The 27,211-nt window shown below is 47.8% G+C and overlaps 1 protein-coding gene across 1 annotated transcript in view; it reads left to right on the top strand.

Annotated features, from left to right (window-relative positions):
- MEN1 (menin 1) overlaps window positions 1-27,211 on the top strand; it is a 553,703-nt gene that overhangs the window by 48,295 nt on the left and 478,197 nt on the right. The window contains exon 2 of the mRNA XM_082269638.1: window positions 26,114-26,913. Within this exon, the coding sequence (XP_082125764.1) occupies window positions 26,130-26,913 (784 nt within the window). The 5' untranslated portion in view covers window positions 26,114-26,129. The remainder of the gene's footprint in view (window positions 1-26,113; window positions 26,914-27,211) is intronic.

Here is a 27,211-nt window from a genome sequence, read left to right on the forward strand (position 1 = left end):
TGAAATCGATCGTAACAAGGTTTATCTGGAAAAATAAAAACCTAGAATACAATATGCAGTATTAAGTAAAAGCAAAGCACAAGGGGGCCTAGCGATCCCCGATTTCAAAAAATATTACCAAGCTTCAGTAATCTCACGGGTGTTGGAATGGGGTAAAGAAAAAAGCGAGAGATGCTGGGTGAAGATAGAATGCACTTCGAGTAATACACAATTAGGAAAAATTATGTGGATACCACCACAATATAGGGAATTAAATTCAAAAACACGTTATCACACGTCAGGCACTAAAGATATGGGATCTAAGATATATAAAAATTAAAATTGGAAATATAATTCACCGCTCGCTCCTTTTACGAGACACAAGATTCTTCCCGCTAGGAGAAGGGAAGATACATGGGAATTGGATTGGAGATGTAGATGCACGATTAAAGGATATAGTAGTCAATGGGAAAATGATCACTTTATTAGATTTGCAGGAAAAAACGAACTGGAGGGTTAACGAATGGCGCTACTGCCAGTTGAAGCATTTTGTAGCCTCATTGCCTCATCCATTAAGAGAGGTAAAGGATCTATTACCATTTGAACCAATCTGTGTTTCAGATAAGATAAAGAATAATATCTCAAATGTATATAACATTTTGATAAAAGCAGGAGAGCTGGCAGTACCGCCCTTCATTGGGAAAAGGAATTGGGGGCACGAGTAGAAGATTTTAATTTAGAAAAGAGTCTAAAGTTGATTCATAGTTCCGCGGTAGACATTAATACCGCGTAAATGAATTATAAATGTATCTCTAGTTGGTATAACACTCCGGATAAAGTCTATAGGTTCAAACCTGGGAGTACACAATATTGTTGGCGAGGATGTAGGGAAGTGGGATCAATGGCACATATCTGGTGGGGATGCCCCAAAATTAAAAAATACTGGAGGGAAGTAATGACCTTAATAAAGAAAATACTAAATATAGATATTCCAGAAGACCCGTGAGTTTATTTCACGGTACAAAAAACTCAATGAAACACAAAAAAACACTAATCCCACATTTATTGAATGCAGCAAAAAGTATAATTCCCTTAAACTGGCAGAAAGAAGAAGCCCCTTTTGGGAGGGGATTGGATTAGGAGAGTGGAAAGAACGAGAAAGTTGGAATATTTGAGGAGTGGAGAGGAGGAACAGGGAGAAGGGGTGGACATATGGGAGGAATGGAAAGTCTTTAAAGGAACAGAGGACTATAAAGCTTTAAGAGAAAGTTGGAACTAGGGAGGGGGGAATACTAGGGATATGGGTTAAGATGGGTAATAAGTGTAAAATGTAATCGGTGTTGATTTTATAATGATCCCATAAATGTATCTTGGGAAAAATGGATGTTATTATATATAAAATTTTTGGAAAATAATAAAGAAATATTAATTAAAAAAAATAAATAAAAGTGAAAAAAAGGCATTTGAAAGACCGCTGCGCAAATACTGAGTGGCAAAAAATATTGCAACAACTGCCATTTTATTCCCCAGAGTCTTTATATATTTTTATATATATAATATAAATTTTCTTTTTTTTGTTTGGGGTCCTAAATATCGAGAATATTACAGTTGTACTTTTATGGCAGACTTGTATGTTTATTTGGTGAAATCTTTCTAGGGTGGTATGCTGATGAATATAGTGGTAACTGTCCTATGGTCTTTGGACTGAACCACACTCCTTCGTTTTTTAATTGTCGCTTGCTGTTCCCTTACCAAGTGATTCAAAAATGTTCTGTCTTTTTTTTTTTTTTTTTGTAAGAAATAAACCCAGAGGTGAATAAATATCACCAAAAGAAAGCTCTATTTGTGTGGAAAAAAATTATAAAAATTTCATAGGGGTACAGTGTAGAATGACCACGCAATTGTCATTCAAAGTGTGACAATTAACATTGACAGGTGTTAACCTGTCCCCTGAGGGTGATGCTGTTCAAGCATATTTTCTGCAATTGATTGAGAAGCCAAGAACACTCTTCACATGTGTCTATAGGAGCCACAGGAGAATATTTTCTGTTTAACACAGAGGGACTGTTTATACTTATATCTGCGGCTATTTATTTGTATATTTTTTTTGCACATGTACAGCGCTACATATATTTTATGCTTACTTTGGAGGTTTTGGTATATTAGCTTTTTTTTTTTCTAGCGGCTGTGTAAGGCTCCATGTACACGGGACGTTAGAAAAACTGCAAAGCTAGTTCCCCACCCCCCTGGACCATACCGGGCCACATGCCCTCAACATGGGGGGGGGGGGTGTTGGTGCTTTGGGGCAGGGGAAGCTCTGTACCCCCCACCCCAGACCCCCTCCCTATGTGAATGGGTATGGGGTACATTGTACCCCTACCCATTCACCCCATAAAAGGCATTGTATGTAAATAACAGGAGACGTTTTGGAAAGTTTATTAAAAATCTTCATCTGTTCTTCTCTGCTCTGGTCTTCTCCCTCTCCTGGTCTTCTGCTCCTTTGCTGGTCCGGGGGGGGGGGGCAGCTCGCTCGTCCCCCTCCCCCTTCCTGCCCTACCAGGCTGCATGCTCGGATAAGGGTCTGGTATGGATTCTGGGGGGGACCCCACGCCGTTTTTTCGGCGTGGGGCTACCCTCAAATACCAGACCCGACGGCGTGGAGTTCCCCCTCAAGATTCTCACAGTGCAAGTCGGATCATCCTGATCAGAATTGCGGTGCGACTTCCATTCAAATCAATAGGCTCCCCTAGGGAACCATTGATTTTCAATGAAAGAAAAAAAAACTTGTAACGTGGCTGAACGTACGTTCATCACGTTCGGTCATGTTCGGTCACGTTCGGCCGCGTTTCTGCGTTTGAAACGCCGGGAAACACACATTCGAATGCAAATAATTGCGTTCCAAAAAACATCCCCGAACTCAACAGCCTGCAAATGACTGTAAACGACCCTGTGTACATGGACAGATAAGATAAAATGTAGATGGGTTCAGGGGCTTCTGAAAAAAACGCCCAACTGCTCCTAAACAGCCATTTACAACGCCCCGTGTACATGGAGCCTAACAGTGAACAGCCCTTGTTATTTTATATTTTATGTATTTTACACAGGCATGACCATTTTTGATCATGTTGTTTTTCAGCCTACTTAAAGATGCACTAAAAGGAATCCTGAGGGGTTTTAGGCTTACTGTGTGTTACATACTCAGTAAAAGGAGGAATGCCTCGTGATTTTATGCTGTGCGTTTATACATGGAGGACAAGGAGCAATCATGTTATTTTTATGCTACACACGCACTAAGATGAGGAATTCTATATAATTTTCTGCTTACTGTGCATTTTATACATGAAGTACAAGCAGAAATCTTTAATATTTTACGTTTACTGTGCTTTACACACACAGTAAAAGGGGCATTCCGGTTTTCTGCTTAATGTGCATTATAAACGCAGTGCAAGAAGTAATCATTCATGCTGTGATTTCTGCTTACAGTGCATTACACACACACACACACACACACTAAAATAAGGAATCGTGGTATTTTGATTAGTGTGCGTTATAGACTCACTAAAACAAATGCGTCCCGTTTGCTATGGAAATGACGCCACCATATAGCAGGCCTACGGCGTCCTTTCCTTTTTTATGAATGCTTTCCCCTGTATCCTTGTAGTCTGAAGTGACATTAGTTTGCAAGATAACTTCCGGAAAATACCTATTTGAGGAACATGCCCAGCTACTGTGCAGTAATGACACACCCAGCTGCTCTGAACGGTGAAGGGAGCTGGGGAAGAAAAGTCACGTGACTGCCACAAAAATAGATAGAATAAAAGGAAGGAACTTTTTTAAAAAAGAATACAGATCGCTTTAGATCACTCATTACATGTGACTAATGAGTTTTTGTGTGCTTGCTTATACTATTCCTTTAACATTGGGAATACATACTTAGGAGGCACGCTATGGGATACACACTTACCATAAACCTTGATCCAGTCCCAACTCAGACTGGCCAGGAACAGCCTACAACAGTCTGAGACAAACTAATACAATTTTATAGCAGTCTTGATACAGTGGAATTTATTTATCTTTATGGATATGTTGATATGTTTCTGTCCCATTTGAAGGAGCCTCTCCCACCCAATCTGCAGGAGGGCCACCATATTCCCTCTGACCATTAACCTGTACAAGATTAAAATTACATCTCATTATCCACTCCAGAAGGGATGCTTTATTTTCCTTATTCAGAGAATTGATCCATTCCTCTCTCTGTGTCCATTAGGTGGTTATCCATCATTGGAGAATGATCTACTCTCTCCATGGCCCATAATCAGTGGGTAGGAGTCTTGTCTCCAGTCCTCTCAAAAAGCCCCTGTCCTGGTTGGGTCTTTCACAGTAGAAGCTATAACATTCATGTAAACCAATCAATATACGCTTATTTGGATTTTTAACCAAACATATGTAGCAGAATAGAAGAAATTATTTATTTTTTTGGATGTTTTAGAGCATAAAGTTTAAAAAATATATATATTTTTCTCTTACGTCCTCCGACAGTCGCCGCCCACTCATACGGTCTTCACTTATGGGGTATTGACTTCATCTCCACAGGAGTTTCTAGGCATAAGACTTGTAAAAGAACAATTAATCTACATAGTCACACGCATGGGGGCTGTCCTTCTAGTCCAATACCCCCCTGCAATAGCCATCCCAATTCAGTTCGTCTTCTGCCTAGCTTAGGAGTGGATAGGCTTCCCTGTGCTGAGGCTACAGTCTCCGCCTTCCTCTTTTTTCTTTTTATGATTTATTTACAAAAGATGTCTTTTCTCTTACGTCCTCCGACAGTCGCCGCCTCTTCATATTCGTCACAATGGGTTATGACCTTTGCTCCGTAGGAGTAGCTAGGCAACAGAATATGTCAATATTAAGGCTTTTAACATATCCCACCCCCAGGGGGTGGTCCCCTCAGTCAATACCCTCCTACTTCCTGTATCCATACCTCAGTTTCAATGTCTAGCTTGTCAGGAGTAGCTGGATGTTTCTATGCTGGGGCATTTTGTCTCAGCCTTTTCTCTTTTTTTGATTTTATTTTAGTTTTTTTCTCTCTCTTTACTTAGCTGTTACTTTTGTCAGCATTAGTTAGTTCTTCTGATGAAGAGGATCGTGCGGGCTGGGTCTCGGGCTGACCCCCCTGGTCGCAGGTTGTGGGTCAGTGGCTTCCCAGCCTGCCATCGGGCGTTCAGTCAGGTATTTTTCCTGGCACAATGAACGACCCATCCCTGTTCGCTGCAGGGATGCTATTGTGAGGTGGCTACCTCACTGGACGCCTTGCGGTATCGCTCCGCAGTTCTCCTGCGTCCTGGCTGCGACTCTTCCTGTCCCATGTGCAGTGGCTTGATCGCTTGTGCGGGTTCCCCACGCCATTTAGGAGGTAAGTGTATCTGTGTGGGGACCTGTCTGTTTGGGGGGTGTCAGTCTGGGACTGTGTAACCCTGCCCCTGTTCACACTGTTGGACTCCCTATCTGTCTGTGGAATGCAAGGAGGGGGGCTATACTGCACTGTCTCTGTGTCAGAATGTGTGCTGTCTTTTACTGTGTGACAGGCTGTGTGCTACGAGCGTGATGTGAATCATGTTGTGCATACTTGAGGCGACCGCTGCTGCGGTCCGCCATTGTTTTTACAATACTGCATGTGTACTGGTGTTTCACTGTGGGCGGGAGCGGCGTTTTCGGGCGCCAAGCGCCGCCATTTTGGCGGCGATCGCTCCGGCCTCATGCTGGCACTGCAGGCGGCCATTTTCTTGTAGCCCTCCATAGGCTTTAATAGAGCGCCCTGTATTGCATCACTTCCTCTTCTCCTGGGCGCACCGATCGAGGCAGCAGCAGCAGCGGTGGTCTCTGCAGGTTTTATCCTCTGTCCTGAATCCTTGCCTGAGTTTGTGCTTTTCCCTGTGGGGGTCGGCTTGTGCTGGTGTGTGAGTGCGGTGGGCTGCGCTGACCGCGCTTTTAAAGGGGCAGTTACCCTTTATTCTCCTGCAAAATTTTTTGGGGGCATGGATTCTCAGGAAAGCAAATTTCCTCTCACTTTGGTGGGAGGCCAAGGGGCTGCTGTTTCCCCCCCCCAGGGGGTGATTTGGCTGCTGTTGTGGCTAACCTTGCTGCTCAGGTGCAAATGCTGGTGGCTGCTCAATCCACTAAACGGCCCAGAGTTTCAATTTCCTCTGATTCCGAGGGTGATGGGGCTGCTATGGCTGGGGTCTCCTTATCGGGGTCCCGTTCCTCCCTGGATCTTGTGGGATCAGAAGTGGAGGCTGAGGTGGAAGGGGTTGATAATTCTCCCCCTGGCTCGTCTGAAGAGCTTGCACTCATGGATGAATTTGTTGCTTCTATCAAACACTGCGTTTGCAGGATGAGCCATGTCCTCCTGCTGTTTTAGCCTCCTATGGGACGCAGCGGAAACGCAGATCTTCACAGGTTTTTCCTTGCACTGATGATTTTCAGCGCGCTGTTAGTGAACAGTGGCGCAATCTGCGGAAGCCTTTTGCTGTGCCAAGTAGGTTCAAGCTGCGTTATCCTTTCACGCCCGCTACTGATGAACGTTGGTGTGTGCCACCTCCGGTGGATCACGCGTTAGCGGTTCTGAATAAGTCTACTGCGATTCCTGCTGAGGATACGCCGGTGTTCCGGGATGCCACGGACAGGAGGCTGGAGTCTCTTACCCGTCATACTTATTCGGTTACCGGTTCTATGCTCAAAGCTATTTTTGCTTCACTTATGGCAGCTCAGGCTGTCGTAAATTGGACGCAGGTGCTTAGGCGCGTCCTGGTGGCTGACTCTGCCCCTCCAGAGACGTTGGCTATGGTGGATCAAATCCATCAGGGTGTCATGTATTTGTGTGATGCGGACTTGGATATAGTACCGTTGGCTGCACGTGTGCACAGTGTGGCGGTGTTGTCACGCCGCCTGATTTGGCTGAAGTGTTGGTCTGTGGACCAGTCTTCACGCAAGACCTTGGCTAATCTACCCTATAACGGATCTCGCCTTTTTTGGCGATTCCTTGGATACACTGATTAAAGGGATCACGGGTGGTAAGAGCACGCTCTTGCCCCAATTCCACAAGGCTAAGGCGGCTCCTGGTAAGAAGACCGCTTCTTTTCGGCCCTCTCAGGGTTCCTTTCGTGCCTTTCGGTCACACTATAAGGGCAAGCCGTTCAAAGGCCAAGGCTCACAGAAGAAGCCGTGGACAGGTAAGCAGAAGTCCGGCCAGTCCGGATCCGCTGCCCACAACAGTGCGGCCTGAAGGGGCGCCCTCACCCGGTTCTGGGGTGGGGGGACGCTTGCTCGGTTTTCTTCAACCCTGGCTGGCCCGTGTTCGGGACAGGTGGGTTCAGGAAATTGTTCGATCTGGCTACAAGATCGAGTTTCTCTCTCGGCCGGAGAGCAGATTTTTTCCCTCGAATCTTCAACTGTCTCCGGAGCGTTTGCGGGATCTGCGGGCTCGGGGAGTAGTGGTTCCGGTGCCTCATCGGGACAGATTTCGGGGGTTCTATTCCAATCTGTTCACCGTGCCCAGGAAGGAGGGCAAGGTGCGTCCGATTCTGGACTTGAAGGCTCTGAACCGCTTTGTGCGGGTTCGCAAGTTCCGCATGGAATCCCTGCGGTCGGTGGTGGCTGCCCTGGTTCCGGGGGAATTCATGGCCTCCATCGACTTGAAGGATGCGTATCGTCCTCTCTCATGGACGGTGGTCACCACGGATGCCAGCCTGTCTGTCCGCCCAGGGAACTTGGTCGGTGGAGGAATCCTCTCTTCCGATCAACATTCTGGAACAACGAGCGATAAATCTGCCTTCGACGTTGGACGGACAGGCTGCAGGGCCGTCCGGTTCGGGTGCAGACGGACAATGCCACAGCGGTGGCCTACATCAACCACCAAGGGGGCACCAGGAGTGCCCGGGCGGCTCGGGAGGTGGCCGACATTCTGTCTTGGGCCGAGACACACGTCCCGGCGATAACGGCAGTTCACATTCCGGGGGTGGAGAACTGGCAGGCGGATTATCTGAGTCGCCAGACCCTGGACCTTGGGGAATGGTCACTTCACCCGGATGTCTTCCAGATGTTGTGCGCGAAGTGGGGTCTTCCAGATGTGGACCTGTTCGCGTCTCGTCTGAACAACAAGGTGAAAAGGTTCGTGGCACGGACACGCAATCCTCGGGCAGACGCGTCAGACGCGTTGGTAGCTCCGTGGCATCAATACCGACTGCTGTACGCATTCCCACCGATTCAACTGCTGTCCAGGTTCCTTCGCAGGTTGAACTCGGAACCGCACACGGTGATTCTTGTGGCACCGGACTGGCTTCGCCGGTCCTGGTACGCAGACCTCGTGAATCTGGCGGTCGACGGGGCGTCTGCCTCTTTGAGAAGATCTTCTGTCTCAAGGACCGATATTCCATCCTGCTTTACAGTCGCTGGCTTTGACAGCCTGGCTGTTGAAACCGAGGTCCTGAAGGATAGGGGTCTCTCCCCTGAGGTCTTTCACACTTTGATCAACGCGAGGAAGTCTTCCTCAGGGAAGGTCTATTACCGTACTTGGAAGGCCTATTTTGCCTGGTGTGAGTCCAGGGGGCATTCCCCTTGCACGTACTCTGTGTCTAGGGTGTTGTCCTTCCTTCAAACGGGTGTTGACCAGCGTTTGGCGCTGGCTACGATCAAGGGTCAGGTGTCTGCGTTGGCCGTTCTTTTTCAACGACCTGTGGCATCTAACTCCTTGGTTAGCACTTTTGTCCAAGGGGTGCGACATCTGGTCCCTCCTAGGAGGGAACCCCTGCCTCCTTGGGACTTGAATCTTGTTCTGTCCGTGTTACAACATGCTCCCTTTGAACAGATCAGAAAGATCTCGTTGTCCAAGAAGGTTGCCTTTTTGGTGGCGATCACTTCGTCTCGCCGGTTGTCGGAGCTGGCAGCTTTGTCCTGCAGGTCTCCGTATCTGGTCGTTCACTTGGATAAGGTGGTCTTGGGACCTAACCCTTCTTTTCTTCCGATGAGGATTTCGGATTTTCACCTCAATGAGGATATTGTCCTACCTTCGCTCTGCGCAAAGCCCAAGCATCCGAAGGAGGTGGGATTGCACTCCCTGGATGTTGTTCGGGCGATCAGGGTTTACCTGAAATCGACTGAATCTTTTTGCAAGTCGGATTCCTTTTTTGTCCTTCCAGAGGGTCCTCGGAAGGGCATGGCGGCATAGGCTTCTACCATCGCCAAATGGATCAGACAGACCATTGAACAGGCATATGCTTTGAAGGGAAAAGTTCCTCCTATGCCTGTAAAGGCGCACTCTACCAGATCTCTGAGTACGTCTTGGGCCTGTCATCATCGGGCTTCTGTGGCCCAGGTGTGTAAGGCGGCGACTTGGTCGTCCGTTCACACCTTCACGAAGTTCTACAAGGTGGATGTTCAGGCATCGGCTGATGCTTCCTTTGGCTGCAAGGTTCTTAGTGCGGCAGTTCCTTAGGGTCCCTTGTTTTGGGCCCTTGGCTGTTTGGGATATAATTTTATCCCTAGGTTATTTGTTTTTTCCTGGGTTGTTGCTCCTGTTGAGCACCTTTTTTTCATGCTACCCAGCTGGTTTCCTTCCCTTGGTAAGGTTCCTTTCTCTGATGTGGAGACGACGTTGCCTTAGGCGCGACTGCGTTTCCCACCCCTCATGTTTGCACTGCTTTGGGACGTCCCCATTATGACGAATATGAAGAGGCGGCGACTGTTGGAGGACGTAAGAGAAAACAGAATTTTTGTAAAATCTTACCTGTAAAATTCCTTTCACAGTCGCCGCCCCCGCCCCTGCCCCTCTTTTGGGGTTTGGTTGTATACTCTACTGCTATTCCACTGAAACTGAGGTATGGATACAGGAAGTAGGAGGGTATTGACTGAGGGGACCACCCCCTGGGGGTGGGATATGTTAAAAGCCTTAATATTGACATATTCTGTTGCCTAGCTACTCCTACGGAGCAAAAGTCATAACCCATTGTGACGAATATGAAGAGACGGCGACTGTTGGAGGACTCGGAGAGAGGAATTTTACAGGTAAGATTTTACAAAAATTCTGTTTTTTTTCTTTACTTTGCTAGCTGTTAATTTTTCAGCACTAGTTAGTGGATCTTCGGATGAAGACGGCGTCTGCGGAGCTGGGAATCGGACTGACCGTCCTGGTTCTCCAGGACAGAGGGTCAGATGGAACCCCAGCCCGCCATCGAGCGTTTCGCAGGCTGTGTGTTTGCCCTGGCCTCACAAACGACCCGTCCCTGTCCATCAGGGATGCAGCCATGTGAGGTGGCTACCTCACTGGACACAGCATTGGTTCATCCTTGCACTCATAGTGTCCTGCATTCTGGCTGGCGGCACTCCCTTGCCATCTGAGGGTGGGCGGTTTTCCATTTGATATGAGGCACCCCACGCCATTGGGTACAGGTAAGTACACTCTGTGTGGGGCCTCTGTCTGGGGTTGGCAGTCCTGTGTGTCTGTGGTGTCCCCTATGTCTGTACGTTTTTGGGCTCCCTGATCCGGTCCCTGCGGGGACTTTTTATTCCCTCTCAGCAGCGATGTGTGGGGTTTTTTTCGGGGTCCCTCTCCTAAGGTCACTTTTGGGTGCTTGGAGGTGCAGACGCATGCGGCGACCGCTGCGGGGTTAAATACCGCCGGTCCGCCATTTTAAGTGTGGGAAGCATGTCTGGCTTCATTGTGGGCATTTCTACAGCATGCTATGTAGTGATTTTGGCGCCTTGCGGCGCCATCTTGCGTGTGGCATTGCGATCGTTCAGAGCACATGTCGGCGGCCATCTTGCCAAAGCCTCCCTTTAGTTTCTATAGGCATCCATTTTCCCTTGGCCTGCAGCCTAGTTCAGCCTCCAGCGGTGACATCATGTCCTCCTTTCTCACAGAGCCGCCCGAAGAAGCTGGTAACACACTGTGGGGTGTCTGTCCTGCTGTTCCTTTCTTATCCTGCTTTGTGCACTCGTCCTGGTCAGTTTTGTTCCTGCGGGGGGTCTGTGTCTCAGTCTCGATAGTGGTTTGCTGTGGGGGTCCACAGCGCTCTTAAAGGGCCAGTTTAAAAAAAAAAAAACCTTTTTATTTCTACTATGGAATCCCAGGACAGCAAATTTCTTCCAGCTTTGGTGGGGGATTCATGGTCCTCTGAATCCTCTACAGTCACCAATTTGGCTGCTGTTGTGGCAACTTTGGTGTCAAAAATGGATGTGCTGATGTCTGAACGTGCTGCTAGGAAAAGGCCTAGAATTTTCTTCTGATTCTGAGTGTGATATGGTTGCTGTAGGTAGCATGGCCCTTTCGGGGTCTCGCTCTTCTCAGGACCCGCAAGAGTCTGAGGGGGAGGCGGAGGTTGCAGGGGTGGATGACTCCCCCGGCCCCCCCGAGGAACGCGCAGCTATGGATGAGTTGATCCTAGCGGTAAAGGAAACACTACATTTGGAGGATGAGCCCACTCCTCCGGGCGTTGTCCTCTTTTGGTACACACAGGACCCGCAAGACGGCGCAGGTTTTTCCTTGCCCCGCAGAGGTTCACCATAAGGTTAATGAGCTATGGCGTAACTTAAAACACACCTTCGTGGTGCCTAAGAAGTTTCAACTTCTCTACCCTTTTGCGGCCTCTACGATGGCACGCTGGTGTGTGCCTCCTCAAGTGGATCACACGGTGGCCAGATTGAACAAATCTACCCTGCTCCCTGCCGAGGACTCTCCGGTGTTTAGGGACCCTACGGATAGGAGGCTGGAATCTCTTGCCCGACATTCCTACATGGTGGCGGGTTCCATGCTCAAGCCTATTTTTGCCTCTGTGATGGTGGCTCAGGCTGTGGTGGATTGGACGCACCCTCATGGCCGACTCTGCCCCTCCCACTACAGGGGAGATGGTGGATCAGATCTATTGTGGGGTCATGTATTTGTGCGATGCGGCTCTAAATGAGGACCCTTTGGCGATACGCTTGTCCAGTGTCGCTGTGATTAACCGTCGCTTAATATGGTTGAAATGTTGGTCGGCTGACCAAAAATCAAAGAAGACGATGGCTGATATCCCTTATGCGGGGTCTCGCCTTTTTGGGGAATCCCTGGATGAATTGGTTAAAGGAGTCACTGGGGGTAAGAGTACTTTGCTGCCCCAGAACCCTAAGGGTAAGTTTTTCCGCGGTAAGCGGGCCCCCTCCTTTAAACCTACTCAGGGGTCCTTTTGTGCCTTCAAGGCACAGAACAGTGGAAAACCCTTCAAGGGCCAAGGTGGCCAGAAGAAGCCCTGATTTGGCAAACAAAAATCCGGCCAGGCGGCTCAGTCCACCTCTGCCTGAAGGGGCGCCCTCACCCGTTTCAGGGGTGGGGGGACGTTTGCGCAGTTTCCTCCAACCTTGGCTGCTCCAAATCACGGACAGGTGGGTTCAGGAAATCATTCGGTCAGGGTACAAGATCGAATTTCTTTCACGGCCGGCGAACAGATTCTTTCCCTCCAAATCTTCATTTGACACCAGGGCGGTTGCAGGACCTGCATCAGGCGGTGCAGGATCTCCTTGCCCAAGGGGTTATCGCCCCGGTACCTCATCGGGACAGGTTTTGGGGTTTTTATTCAAATCTGTTCACTGTGCCCAGAAAGGAGGGCAAAGTGCGTCCGATTCTGGACTTGAAAGCGCTGAACCGCTTTGTGCGCGTTAGAAAATTCCGTATGGAATCGCTCCGTTCGGTGGTGGCCTCCCTGAATCCGGGGAGTTCCTGGCATCTATAGACCTAAAGGATGCGTATCTACACATCCCCATTTTCGAGGGTCATCAGAGGTATCTCCGATTCGCCATCGCGGAGGATCATTACCAGTTTGTGGCTTTACCTTTCGGTCTCGCTTCGGCTCCAAGGGTCTTTACCAAAGTGTTGGCGCCTGTTCTGGGCACAGGGCATTGCGGTCTTGGGATATCTGGACGATCTCCTGTTACGATTGAGTGCCAGTCAGAGCCTGCTGCGCGATCTGTCCACTACGGTCCAGACGCTCCAGGAGTACGGGTGGACCATCAACATTCAGAAGTCGACCTTGTCGCCTTCGGTTCGTCTCCAATATCTGGAAATGGTTCTGGACTCTGCTCAAGCAAAGGTTTTCTTCCCGGAGGACAAGCTCCGGACCCTACAGAACGAGGTTAGGTCCCTCAGGGACAACGAATCCTCGTCACTCAGAACTGTATGCGGTCTCTGGGGTTGATGGTGTCGGCCTTCGAGGTGATACCGTTTGCACAGTTTCACACGCGATCTCTTCAACGGAGATCCTGGCCAGGTGGGACAGACTGCCTCAGTCCTTGGACCTGAGAGTGTCTCTTGAGTCGCCAGGCCAGAATGGACCTCTTGTGGTGGCTTCAGTCCCCAGCGGTGTCGGACGGAAAATCTTTCCGGGCAATTCTGTGGACTGTGATAACCACGGATGCCAGCCTGTCGGGCTGGGGTGGCGTTCTGGGCAACCTGTCTGCCCAGGGCACTTGGTCGGAGGAGGAATCTTCCCTCCCGATAAACATTTTAGAGTTGAGAGCGATCAGACTGTGCTTGATCCATTGGTCGGATCGTCTGCAGGGCCACCCTGGGGCGTATATCAACCACCAAGGGGGCACCAGGAGTGCCCGGGTGGCCCAGGAAGTGACCAGCATTTTGTCTTGGGCCGAGAATCCTGTCCCGGCGATCTCTGCAGTTCACATTCTGGGTGTGGAGAATTGGCAGGCAGATTATCTGAGCCGCCAGACCCTGGACCAGGGGGAATGGTCCTTGCACCCGGAGGTATTACAAATGCTGTGTGCGAAGTGGGGATCCTCGGATGTGGATCTGTTCGCATCTCGGCTAAACAACAAGGTGGAAAGGTTCGTGGCCAGAACGCGCGATCCTCTGGCAGACGCCTCGGACGCGCTGGTGGTGCCTTGGCATCAGTATCGCCTGATATATGCCTTTCCTCCGATTCAGCTGTTGTCCAGGTACCTTCGCAGGTTGGCCTCGGAACCGACATTGGTGACTCTGGTGGCGCCGGACTGGCCTCGCCACTCCTGGTACGCGGACATCATTCACCTGGCTGTAGAGCCTCCTTGGCGGCTGGCAATGCGGGAAGATCTGCTGTCTCAGGGACCGATCTTCCATCCTGCTTTACAGTCGCTGGCTTTAACGGCATGGCTGTTGAAAGCCAGGTCCTGAGAGACAGGGGTCTCTCCTCAGAGGTCATTCCTACTTTGATCAAGGCTAGAAAAGCCTCTTCTGGTAAGATTTATTACCGTACATGGAAAGCTTTTTTTGCCTGGTGTGAGTCCAGGAGTTTTTCTCCTCGTTCCTACTCGGTGGCGAGGGTGTTAGCTTTGCTCCAGACTGGTGTGGACCAGCGCCTGGCGTTGGCCACGATTAAAGGCCAGGTATCTGCACTGGCTGTTCTTTTTCAGCGCCCTGTGGCGTCTCATTCCTTGATTCGCACCTTCATTTAAGGTGTGCGTCACTTGGCCCCTCCCAGAAGGGAGCCCTTACCTCCATGGGACTTCAACTTGGTTCTGTCCGTGTTACAGCGTTCCCCGTTTGAAAACATCAGGGAAATCTCGTTGCCTCTGCTGTCTAAAAAGGTCGCCTTTCTTGTGGCGATCACTTCTGCTCGCAGAGTGCCGGCGGCATTGTCTTGCCGTTCCCCTTACCTGGTGGTTCATAGGGATAAGGTGGTCTTGCAACCTAATCCGTCCTTTTTGCCAAAAGTGGTTTCGGAATTCCACCTGAACGAGGACATTGTTTTACCTTTGCTTTGTGCGAACCCTAAGCATCCAAAGGAGGTTGCCTTGCACTCTTTGGATGTTGTCAGGGCGATCAGGATTTACCTGTCTTCGACTGAATCCTTTCAAAAATCTTGATTCTTTGTCCTTCCTGAGGGACCTCGGAAGGGTATGGCTGCGTCTGCAGCAACCATTGCCAAATGGATCAGACAGACCATTGTACAGGCCTATTCGTTGCGGGAACGGGTTCCTCCCTTCCCTGTCAAGGCGCACTTCTACCAGATCGGTGAGTGCGTCCTGGGCCTTTCCGGCATCAGGCCTCGATGGCCTAGGTGTGCAAGGCTGCGACTTGGTCGTCTGTGCACACCTTTTCAAAATTCTACAAAATTTTTGTTCTGGCGTCAGCTGATGCCTCCTTTGGCTGCAAAGTTCTCTGTGCGGCAGTGCCATAGGGTACCCTGGTTTGGGTGGGTCCCTGACTGTTGGGGGTTGTTTTATCCCCTTGGTTATTTGTTTTCCTGGGTTGTTGCTCATGTTGAGCCCTTTTCTCTGTCGCTCATTGACAGACGTAGTCTTCTTGATTCACAAGAACTGGGTTATGTTGTCTCCGCAGGAGTAGGACTAGGCAGAAAAGAAAAAACGTTCTGGCTCCACCCTAGGGGCAGTCCCAGAGGGTATATCCTCCCTCTCTCTGCTACAAGGCATCAGTTTTTTTCTGTCTAGTCAGGAGTAAGGAACTAAGTTCCTTGCTGGGATCTTTTGGTCCTGGCAAGATTTTTTTTTTTTAGAAAAAATATTTTTTAGGTAGTTTTCTCCAGTGTTTTTTCCTGTGAGATCTTCAAGCAATTATGCCGGATCTGGGCGACACTAGTGGTCACCCCAGCCGGCCTACGAGCGCGCGCAGACCATTGCATCGCGCTTGGTCGGCCGCGACACATTCAAGTAAGTATGCGGGGCCGGGCGACGGGCTGGATGTTGAGATCCAGTGGTCACCCCGGTTTCTGCCTACGAGCGCGTGCAGACCAGAGCTCCGCGCTGGGTCGGCCGCGACGGAGTCCCATTGGAGGGACTGACCTTGCGAGTTAAGTCTCGCTTGGACGCCAGGAACCAGAGAGTCGAGGCGTCCGGAGTGGTCCACAACCCCCCACCCCGGTGGAGAGGGTACTGTGAAGAGAGGGTGCCTGTCGGTTCGGTATGGTGAGTAAACGTTCCCTTTTTTCCTCGTTATGAGGCAGTATGAATTATGGGCCCCTCCATACATGGTCAGTATCTGTCTGACACTAAAAGTCCCCCTTGTAAATACAGCATGTGTTTGGTGGGAAGTGGACTTGGTTTGAGAGCTAACACTCTACCCAGCAGACTGTAGTATTACAGCAGACATAGGAGGTATAATCCTACCTTAATTGTAGTGTACCTCCTGCAGATCGATAAACCGCCATTTAGCAGAGATGCAGGTGGATGTGCTGGGAAAAACGATTTCGGCAGTCCGCCGCCATTTTGCTGTAGACCGGGTGCATGAATGTCCTCAGGTCACGCCGGCCGCCATGTTTTTGGAGTCTATTGTCTCCTGTATGGGGGCGGCCATGTTTGATGAGCCCAGCTACCTCGTGGAGAGCTGGGAACGCCGGAAGGCGTACACAGGGGGCGGAGCTACGTCCTTCTACCCGGGAAAACGAACACAGCTCTTTCCAGTCTGTAAAAGACAGACGCTGACTGCAGTTGGTTGGAAACTTCTCTGCATCGGGTGGTGAGCCTTGAGGGTCCCTCTCTCTCTCTCTGTGGGGATTGAGAAGCAGGTACTCTGAGGGGCGCTATTGCGCTAGGGGGATACACATAAAAAAAGAGGTATTTTTTATTTAAAAAAAAAAAAAAAAAGTTTTTGTTTTTTCTGGCAGAGGTGTCCTGAATTAACATGGACCCTGCCACTCATGCATCTCCACCGGATCCCCTCGAGGTGTCTGCAGGATCCTCCAGCACCCCACTGACGGTTGAATCATTGTCAGCTATTATGGAAACTTTTGTGTCCCGGGTGGAAGTGGCTTGTCAGGGACAGGGCGCAAGAAAGCGACCCCCGCCTAACCCCTTATTATCTGAAACTTCGGATTCAGAATCTGAGCCTATTTCTGCAGTTGCATCTTGTACTTCATCTGGGATTGGTGTCTCGGGTACTGTCTCTTCAGACAGTGAGGAGGATGTTTCGGCATCAGCCATAGCCCGAGAGGAAGCGTTGGTAAACGCACTCATTGTATCTGTTCAAGAAACCTTAAGATTACAGGGTATTCCGTCGGAAATAGCTGAAACTGAAATCCCCTTTGGGACTAAAAAACGCATCAAAGTAGCAAAGGTTTTTCCATTGCCCAAATGTTTTGGCAATCCAATCAAAGAAGAATGGAGTCTGCCAAAACGCACTTCTGCTATTTCTAAACGCATTAACAGGCGTTATCCGTTTGAGGACACCCTCATTAAGAAATGGACAGAACCACCTGTGGTGGATTCACCAATTTCTAGATTGAATAAAGCCACGGTTATTCCTTTAGAAGACGCTCCGTCTTTTAAAGATCCAGTGGATCGCAAGATAGAAGCTATGTCTCGCACCATGTTTTCCTTGATTGGATCAGCTTTCAGACCAATAATTGCTATTGGACTGGTTTCGCAGACTGTAACTGAATGGACCAAGTGGTTACGCCGGGACTTAGAAGAAGTCCCTCAGGCGGTATCAGATTTGTTGGAACAAATGATACAGGGGTTACAGTTTGTGTGTGATGCGGCGTTAGACGCCACTCCATTATTGGCGCGAGCATCAGTTTCAGCAGTGGTTCTCAGGCGTACACTGTGGCTAAAAGGTTGGTTAGCCGACCAAGGTTCCAAAAAAGCGTTGGCTAATATCCCCTTTTTAGGAGAGCGTCTATTTGGAGCCAACTTAGATGAGATCATTAAGGATCTCACGGGAGGAAAGAGCACCTTTTTACCGCAAAATGTTAAAGGTAAAGGACCTCGTCAAAGACGAGGGCCTTCTTTCTCTGCTCACAAAAAGTTTTTTCGTCCCGCGGGTGAAAAAATTAGGTCCTCCAAAGCTCCTTCAGGGGACGTTGGTCGGGCAAGCAAAAGCCCGCCCCCTCCAGACCTGAAGATAAATCGTCCAAAGCCTGAAGGTGCGCCCCCACCCATAATTGGGGTGGGGGGACGTCTTCGCCGGTTCCCGGATCCATGGCTTTCCAGAATCCCGGACAAGTGGGTTTGCGAAGTCATAAGGTCAGGGTACAAGATCGAGTTTCGATCTCTCCCACCGGCGCGATTCTTCCCTTCCAATATCCGACTATCCCCGGATCGTCTAGAAGATCTGCGGAGAGCAGTCACGGATTTACTACAACAAGGAGTGGTAGTCCACGTTCCTTGGACAGAACGTTTTCAGGGGTTTTATTCAAACCTATTTACAATACCCAGGAAAGAGGGCAAAGTGCGTCCAATTCTGGACTTAAGGGCACTCAATTCCTTTCTCAACATAAGAAAATTAAAGATGGAATCCATTCGCACAGTAGCAGCCTTCCTGCATCCAGGGGATGTCCTAGCGTCCATAGACATCAAGGACGCCTATCTTCACATTCCCATTTTCGCAGGACATCAGCAGTTTCTACGCTTTTCCGTAGAAGAGAACCACTATCAGTTTGTGGCGTTACCTTTCGGTCTCACCATGGCTCCTCGGGTCTTCACGAAGGTGTTGGCCCCAATGTCGGCACTACTGCGCCAAAGAGGCATATCGATTCTAGGTTACCTAGACGATCTCCTGCTTCATGCAGAGTCTCCTCAGACCCTGCTACAAAACATAGAAATTACTATAATTTCTTTACAGGAGTTCGGGTGGCTGGTGAACCAGCAAAAGTCATTTCTGGTTCCCACCCAGAGGCTCGAATATCTGGGTCTAATTCTAGACACAGTCAGGACAAGAGTTTTCCTTCCGGTAGGGAAACTCCGGAAGATTCAATCAGCAGTCCAGTTGTTACTATCCAACAGCTGGTCTTCTCTTCGAACTTGCATGAGGGTTCTGGGGTTGATGGTGGCTTCCTTCGAAGCAGTCCCATTTGCCCAGTCCCATACCCGAATTCTTCAGCAAGAGATTCTTCTCAGATGGAATCGGAATCCGGAATCCCTGGACAATCGGATCCGATTGAGCAAACAGACCAGAGAGTCTCTGGTCTGGTGGCTTCGGTCTCTGATGCTCAGCCAGGGAAAGTCATTTCTGCCAATATATTGGACGATAGTGACCACGGATGCCAGTCTATCCGGATGGGGAGGAATTCTCGGTCAGTTATCTGTCCAGGGACTTTGGTCCCCGGAAGAATCCAGGTTGCCGATTAAATGTATTGGAACTGAGAGCGATCAGACTTTGTCTGATTCACTGGACCGAGCAGCTCCAGGGCAGCCCAGTTCGGATCCAGTCGGACAACGCCACGGCCGTGGCTTATGTCAATCACCAGGGGGGCACCAAGAGTGTCCGAGCGGCCAAGGAAGTGGCTTGCATTCTTCGCTGGGCGGAACGATTTGTTCCAGCGATCTCTGCGGTGTTCATTCCGGGGGTGGAAAATTGGCAGGCAGATTATCTCAGCCGTCAGACTCTGGATCAGGGGGAATGGTCCCTCCATCCAGAAGTTTTCCACCAGTTGTGCCTACGTTGGGGCACCCCGGATGTGGATCTGTTGGCATCACGATTCAACAGGAAAGTACAGAGATTTGTGGCTCGCTCCCGCGATCCTCTAGCAGAGACCGCAGACGCACTGATCGCCCCGTGGGGGCAATACCAGCTAATGTATGCCTTCCCTCTCGGGTTACTGCCAAGACTTCTTCGCAGGATAGAGAAGGAAGGAATTCCAGTAATCCTGGTAGCTCCGGACTGGCCTCGCCGAGCTTGGTACTCCGACTTGGTCAGACTGGTGGCGGACGTCCCGTGGAGACTTCCTCTCAGGGAGGACCTACTGTCTCAGGGACCGATCTTCCATCCTGCTTTACGATCGCTGGCTTTAACGGCCTGGCTATTGAGACCCAGGTGCTGAAGGACAAGGGATTGTCAGCTTCAGTTATTCCTACTCTAGTTAAAGCAAGGAAAGCGACTTCCAGAAAGATTTATCATCGCACATGGAAGTCCTACATTGCATGGTGTGAACCTCTGGGGTTCCGTCCACGGTCTTATTCGGTTAGTCGAATATTAGCTTTTCTGCAACAAGGGGTTGAGCAGAAACTGGCCTTGAGTACTATCAAGGGTCAGGTCTCAGCATTAGCTATCTTCTTTCAGAAGCCTTTGGCTACTCATTCCTTGGTGCGGAATTTCATCCAGGGGGTGCGACATCTGGCTCCGCCAGTGCGCGCGCCGTTACCACCCTGGGATCTTAATTTTAGAATTGTCGGTTCTTCAGAAACCTCCCTTTGAAGATATTAGGGAGATTCCTCTACCTACGTTGTCCCAGAAGGTGGCCTTCTTGGTGGCTATTACTTCTGCACGCAGGGTGTCAGAACTGGCCGCTTTATCTTGTCGTTCCCCATATCTGGTGGTTCATAGAGATAAGGTGGTTCTTCGTCCGAACCCATCCTTCCTACCAAAAGTGGTTTCAGAATTTCATCTGAATGAAGAAATTGTATTACCTTCCCTGTGTCCTAAGCCCAGTCATCCTCGGGAGTTTGCTTTACATTCCTTGGATGTGGTCCGGGCGATCAGGGTATACTTGAAAACGACAGACTCGTTTCGCAAGACGGATTCACTTTTTGTGATCCCGGATGGACCCAAAAAGGGGTTGCCTGCATCTGCCGCGACTATTTCCAAATGGATCAGACAGACGGTGGTACAGGCTTATTCTATTAAGGGTCGGGAGCCCCCGTTCCCTGTTAAGGCGCACTCCACTCGGGCACTTAGTGCGTCATGGGCCTTTCGCCATCAGGCGTCAGTGGTCCAGGTGTGCAAGGCGGCTACCTGGTCGTCGGTGCATACCTTTACAAAACATTATAAAGTTGATGTAATGGCATCGTCTGATGCCTCGTTTGGCCGCAAGGTTTTGCAGGCCGCCATTTGAGGAGACCAGTGGTCTACCTCGAGGGTTTTTTTCCGTTGGAATTTTTATTTGAGTCTCATTCTTTGTTTATAATGAGCCTTTAAAACTTCTAGTTTGGCACCGGTTGGGCCTTCTAGATTGGATTTTGATTTCTGTCAATCCCACCCATCATTTTTGGCACTGCTTCTGGATGTCCCAGTTCTTGTGAATCAAGAAGACTACGTCTGTCAATGAGCGACAGAGAAAATCGGATTTTTGGAAGATCTTACCGTAAAATCCTTTTCTCTTAGCTCATTGACAGACGTAGTACCCGCCCCTCTATCATTGAGTTGGGTTGGGTTAAATTCTCTGTTGCTGCTTTGTGACAGAACTGATGCCTTGTAGCAGAGAGAGGGAGGATATACCCTCTGGGACTGCCCCTAGGGTGGAGCCAGAACGTTTTTTCTTTTCTGCCTAGTCCTACTCCTGCGGAGACAACATAACCCAGTTCTTGTGAATCAAGAAGACTACGTCTGTCAATGAGCTAAGAGAAAAGGATTTTACGGTAAGATCTTACAAAAATCCGATTTTTTGTTACCCAGAAGGTTACCTTTCTGTGCATGTAAGGTTCCCTTCTCTGATGTGGGTACTGCGTTGCTTTTCTGGCGGTTGCTTTGCCCACCCCTCATGTCTACACTGCTTTGGGACGTCCCCATAAGTGAAGACTGTATGAGTGGGCGGCGACTGTCGGAGGACGTAAGAGAAAACATACAAACATTAAGATTTTACAAACATTTTTGTAAAATCTTACCGTAAAATTCCTTTCTCGGAGTCCTCCGACAGTCGCCGCCCCCGCCCCTCTTTGGGGGTTTTTTATACACTATCACTGCTTGCGACCAAACTGAATTGGGATGACTATTGCAGGGGGGTATTGGACTAGGACAGCCCCCATGGGTGTGACTATGTAGATTAATTGTTCTTTTACAAGTCTTATGCCTAGAAAATCCTGTGGAGATGAAGTCAATACCCCATAAGTGAAGACTGTATGCGTGGGCGGCGACTGTCGGATGACTCAGAGAAAGGAATTTTACGGTAATATTTTACAAAAATTCTGTTATTTTTTTTTTTGGATGTGTTAGAGCACAAAGTAAAAAAAAAAAAAAAAATATATATATATATATATATATATATATATATAATAGTAATATTATCACAGAAGTGAGTACACCCCTCACATTTTTGTGAATATTTTTTTTATATCTTTTCATGTGACAACACTGAAGAAATTACACTTTGCTACAATGTAAACTAGGGAGTGTACAGCTTGTATAACAGTGTAAATATGCTGTCCCCTCAAAATAACTCAGCACACAGCCATTAATGTCTAAACTGCTGGCAACAAAAGTTAGTACACCACTAAGTGAAAATGTCCAAATTGGGCCCAATTAGCCATTTTCCCTCCGCGGTGTCATGTGACTCATTAGTGTTACAAGGTCCCAGGTGTGAATGGGGAGCAAATGTGTTAAATTTGGTGTTATCGCTCTCACTCTTACTGGTCACTGGAAGTTCAAAATGGCACCTCATGGCAAAGAACTCTCTGGGGATCTAAAAAAAAAAAAAAAAAAAAAAAACTGTTGCTCTACACAAAGATGGCCTAGGATGGTGAAGCTTGGCACCCCAGATGTTTTGGAACTACATTTACCATGATGCTCATTCACTCTGCAGTGTAGTTGAGCATCATGGGAAACATAGTTCCAAAACATCTGGAGTGCCAAGGTTTGCCACCACCGACCTAGGCTATACGAAGATTGTAGCAAGGTGGCCAAGACCATACAGTGGTTTAACAGGACAGGTTCAACTCAGAACAGGTCTCGCCATGGTCGACCAAAGAAGTTGAGTGCATGTGCTCAGCATCATATCCAGAGGTTGTCTTTGGGAAATAGACGTATGAGTGCTGCCAGCATTGCTGCAGAGGTTGAAGAGGTGGGGGGGGGGGGGGGGTCAGCCTGTCAGTGCTCATACCATACGCCGCACACTGCATTAAATTGGTCTGCATGGCTGTCGTCCCAGATGGGAGCCTCTTCTAGAAATGATGCACAAGAAACCCAGCAAACAGTTTGCTGAAGTCAAGTAGACTAAGGACATGGATTACTGGAACCATGTTCTGTGGTCTGATGATACCAAGATAAACGTATTTGGTTCAGATGGTGTCAAGGGTGGGTGGCGGCTACCAGGTGAGGAGTACAAAGAGAAGTGTGTCGCCTGGACTGCCAGAAGTAGGGAGCATTGAGAGAACCATGAAGTTCAACATGTACTGTGACATACTGAAGCAGAGCATGATCCCCCCCCCTCCCTCCAGAGACTGGGCTGCAGGGCAGTATTCCGACATAAAGACCCCAAACACGTCTCCAAGATGACCACTGCCTTGCTAAAGAAGCTGAGGGTAAAGGTCATGGACTTCCCAATAGAGATATGCCGGTTTTCGGTAATTCGATATATCGCGGTATTGCATACCCACGGTATTGTTATTGTGGTATTTTTAAAATACCGTCTTATCTGCTCCTTAAGTCTGACTTTAGAATTGATACATTTCAGTGAGCTGGATGACTCATTCACTCACTCAATAGAAACAGCTCTGGTAATATGATCCTAGAGTGAGAGACTTAGCTCCTCCCTGTAACCAATCAGACGGCTCCCACTCAGCACACACCCACATGCTTCTGCCAGGGCTCAGACACAGAAACACTGCTAATGCAAGCAAGTTTCTGCAGATAGATAGATATTATATATATATTTATATATAGATGGATATAGATATACATACATACATACATACATGGGCATAGCAGCATATTATATATATATATATATATATATATATATATACACAGCAGCCCACATTACAATATATAGCCATCAAGCAGTGTCTGGCCTACCTGGTGATGACTGGTCCTGGCGCTCTGATCCGATGGCCTGGTCTTTAAAGGGGCAAATCCTGGCGGTCCAGAAGTGGTTAAACCTGCAGGAAGACCAGTGTTTTTATCTATTAATGACTTTACTACTGCTTTAGGCCTGGTTCACATGTATGCGGGTTGGGGGCCCAGATTTGCACAGGCATAGCAGCCCATTGATTTGAATGGGCTTGAGCTGCTATGCCTGCGTTTTCGGCTGAAAAAAAGGTGCATGCAGAATTTAAAAAAATGCAGTGGCCATGAAATCCATCCTTCTTTTGCACCATGCAACTTACCTGCCGTTGCTGCACACACAAACTGTGTTTTTAAATGCCGTGCCCACGTATATAAAAAAACGCAGAAAGCTTGCCAGAGCAGGAACTGCAGGTAAATCGCATGGTGCAAAAGCAGGATGGATTTCAAGGCCACTGAATTAAAAAAAAATGCTGCATGCACCTTTTTTTCTGTGGAAAATGAGGACATAGCAGCCCATTCAAATCAATGGTCTGCTATGCCTGTGCAAATGTGGGCCGCCAACCCGCATACATGTGAACCAGGCGTAAAGCAATAGTAAAGTAATTTATAAATAATACCTCCTTCAGGTTTAACCACTTCTTGACCACAATGATTTGCCCCCTTAATGACCAGGCCATCGGATCGGAGCCGAGCGCCAGGACCAGTTATCACCAGTAAGGCCAGACACTGCTTGATGACCTATATTAGGCCTGGTTCACAGAGTCTGTACTGACTGACTATATAATAATGTGCATAAGTGAACCAAAGCCCCTAAATTCAGCAATGAAATTCAAGTGAGGTAGAAATCTAATAATTTAAATTTAATAATTGAATACCGTGATAATACCGTATACCGTGGCAAAACCTTAATCCTTAATCGCAGCATGAAAATCTGATACCATCACAAGCCTACTTCCCAAGCATGTCTCCAGACCTAAACCCTATTGAGCACCTTGTGGGGCATCCTCAAACGGAAGGTGGAGGAGCGCAAGGTCTCTAACATCTACCAGCTCTGTGATGTCATCATGGAGGAGTAGAAGAGGACTCCAATGGCAACCTGTGAAGCTCAGGTGAACTTCATGCCCAAGAGGGTTAAGGCAGTGCTGGAAAATAATGGTGGCCACACAAAATATTGACACCTTGGGTCCAATTTGGACCTTTTTTAAATTAGGGGTGTACTCGCTTTTGTTGCCAGCGGTTTAGACATTAATGGCTGTGTTGAGTTATTTTGTGGGGACAGCAAATTTTCACTGTTATAAAAGCTGTACACTAACTACTTTTCATTATAGCAAAGTGTAATTTCTTCAGTGTTGTCACATGAAAAGGTATAATCACTTTTGTGAGATACTGTGTGTGTATGTATGTATGTATGTATATATGTATGTGTGTGTGTTTTTTTTTCTTTTCAAAATTGCTGTTTATTTTTTGCGCTATAAATAAACACAGTAATGTTAAAATACCACAAAAGAAAGCTCCATTTGTGGGGGAAAAAAATGACATAAGTTTTATTTGGCTACAGCACTGCATGACTGCCATTGTCAGTTAAAGTAATGCAGTGTCGTATTGCAAACAATGGCCTAGTCATGGGTAGAGGTCAAGTGGTTAAAGGTCCAGGATTAGGGTCTGCCAGTAGCAGATCCCTGTCCTCAATGGAAAGCCTTAAAGGGAAATTTGTTGGGTGCTTCTGCTGGGAAAACAGTCCTCCAGCTTGATCTTGTTGAGGGAAAAAGGAAAAGGGGGATGGATGGACTTCCACTACCATGCATTTGCACCACGCTAGCACTGAGGGCAGCTCTTGAATTGGTAGAAGCAGTTCCAACTATTGGGAAAGGAAAAAGGTGCCTCTGAGTGCAGCTAGTGATATTTTATTGCACACACGAAATTCGAAAACTGGTCTGACGAAGGAGCACTACTGCGCATGGTCTGAAACGCGTTACCGCCCTCTGATGTCATTATGCCCGCTGCAGTCCACAGGGGAGGCATGCGTTCCACCGCAGCCTCGGATTAATCCTTCGCTCCTGATTGGGCTCCTCCATCCTTGTCATCTCCCTGCTGCCAGACAGCTTCAGGAAGGAGGAGTCGCAGGATCAGGAAGAGACCCCGAGCCACGACAATACGTATAACCTATCCTGTAAGTTTGCTAATTTCGTGTGTGCAATAAAGTATCACTAGCTGCACTGAGGCTCCTTTTTTCCTTTCAATAGAAAGCCTGGATGGGGTCTGACCTCTTCTTCTTTTTTTTTTTTTTTTTTTTTTTTCTTTTCCCACCTGCATGCAAGCTAGAAAGCTCTTTTGCGCTTGATATGACATGTTGGAAAGATTTGCTACTTGTAAATGAATTTGCTTAATTATTACATTTTATATAACCTGTATTCTCTAATCTTATATATTTTTTTTTTTTCCTCGCAGGCACAGCCTAAAAGATATGGGACTTCTGCCCACCCAGAAGTCTTTTTTCCCACTCTGCTCACTGGAATCGCTAAAAAAACTTTTCAAATGGGAACTCTCACGTCCTGAGCCTGACCTGGCTTTGCTTTCTCTAACTCTTGGCTTTGTTGAGCACTTTTTGGCAGTTAATAGAGTGATTCCAACTAACATAACTAGTATACCAGGAGACCCTGAACTTTTGTCTAAAATGAGTGGTGAAGGAACAAAAGCGAAACGTGGAGACTTAACCAGCCAGGCAAACCAAGGTGGTTGTAAATCAGAACAAGTTAATAGAGGAGTTAAGAATGATTTGGCAAAGAAAAGAGGTGTTGGGACTCAGGCAAGGAAAGAAAAGGATGTAATTTCCAAGCAAATTGGTGCAAAGTCTGCAAATAAGGAAGTAGACAAAGCAGTGAAAGATGCACTGGAAATGAAAAAAGACAAGGAAATGGTGGTGGAAGAGGACATCCGTTCTGAAGAAAGTTCACGGATTGTACCTGGGAAGGATAGCACAAAGAATCTAGACGAGCATGCAAAGCAAGGGTCTGTTCAGCATGAAACGTCTTATTTTCCAACCATGGAATTAGTTGTGGCTCAGGCACTACATGCCCGCTTTACAGCTCAAACAAGGGGTGCTGTGGATTTGTCTTGCTATCCTCAGGAAGATGGTGCATCTGGTCGAGACCTAATCCGCAGAGTTGCTGACATCATATGGAATGGTCTCAGTCGATCTTATTTTAAAGACCGAGCGCATATACAGTCACTTTTCAGCTTTGTAACAGGTGAGCACAATGTATATTTACATCCTCTTATGTTTTTTTTTATTTTATTTTTTTTGCTTTTCTGTTAAAATATATTAATCCAAGTCTTTAAAACCACTTGAAACCAGACTAATTAAACGATAGTTGCATAGTGCTTTATCAAATGCAAATTTTCAGGGAAAAATACACTTTATTTTACTGTACACAAGCACAATATAATACCCAAATAATACCCAAATATATATATATATATATATATATATATATATATATATTTGTAAAACCTTGGATTGCGAGCATAATTCGTTCCGGAAACATG

The sequence above is a fragment of the Pelophylax lessonae genome, assembly GCF_965119305.1.
Source record: "Pelophylax lessonae genome assembly, chromosome: 10".
NCBI classification, from domain to species: Eukaryota; Metazoa; Chordata; class Amphibia; order Anura; family Ranidae; genus Pelophylax; species Pelophylax lessonae.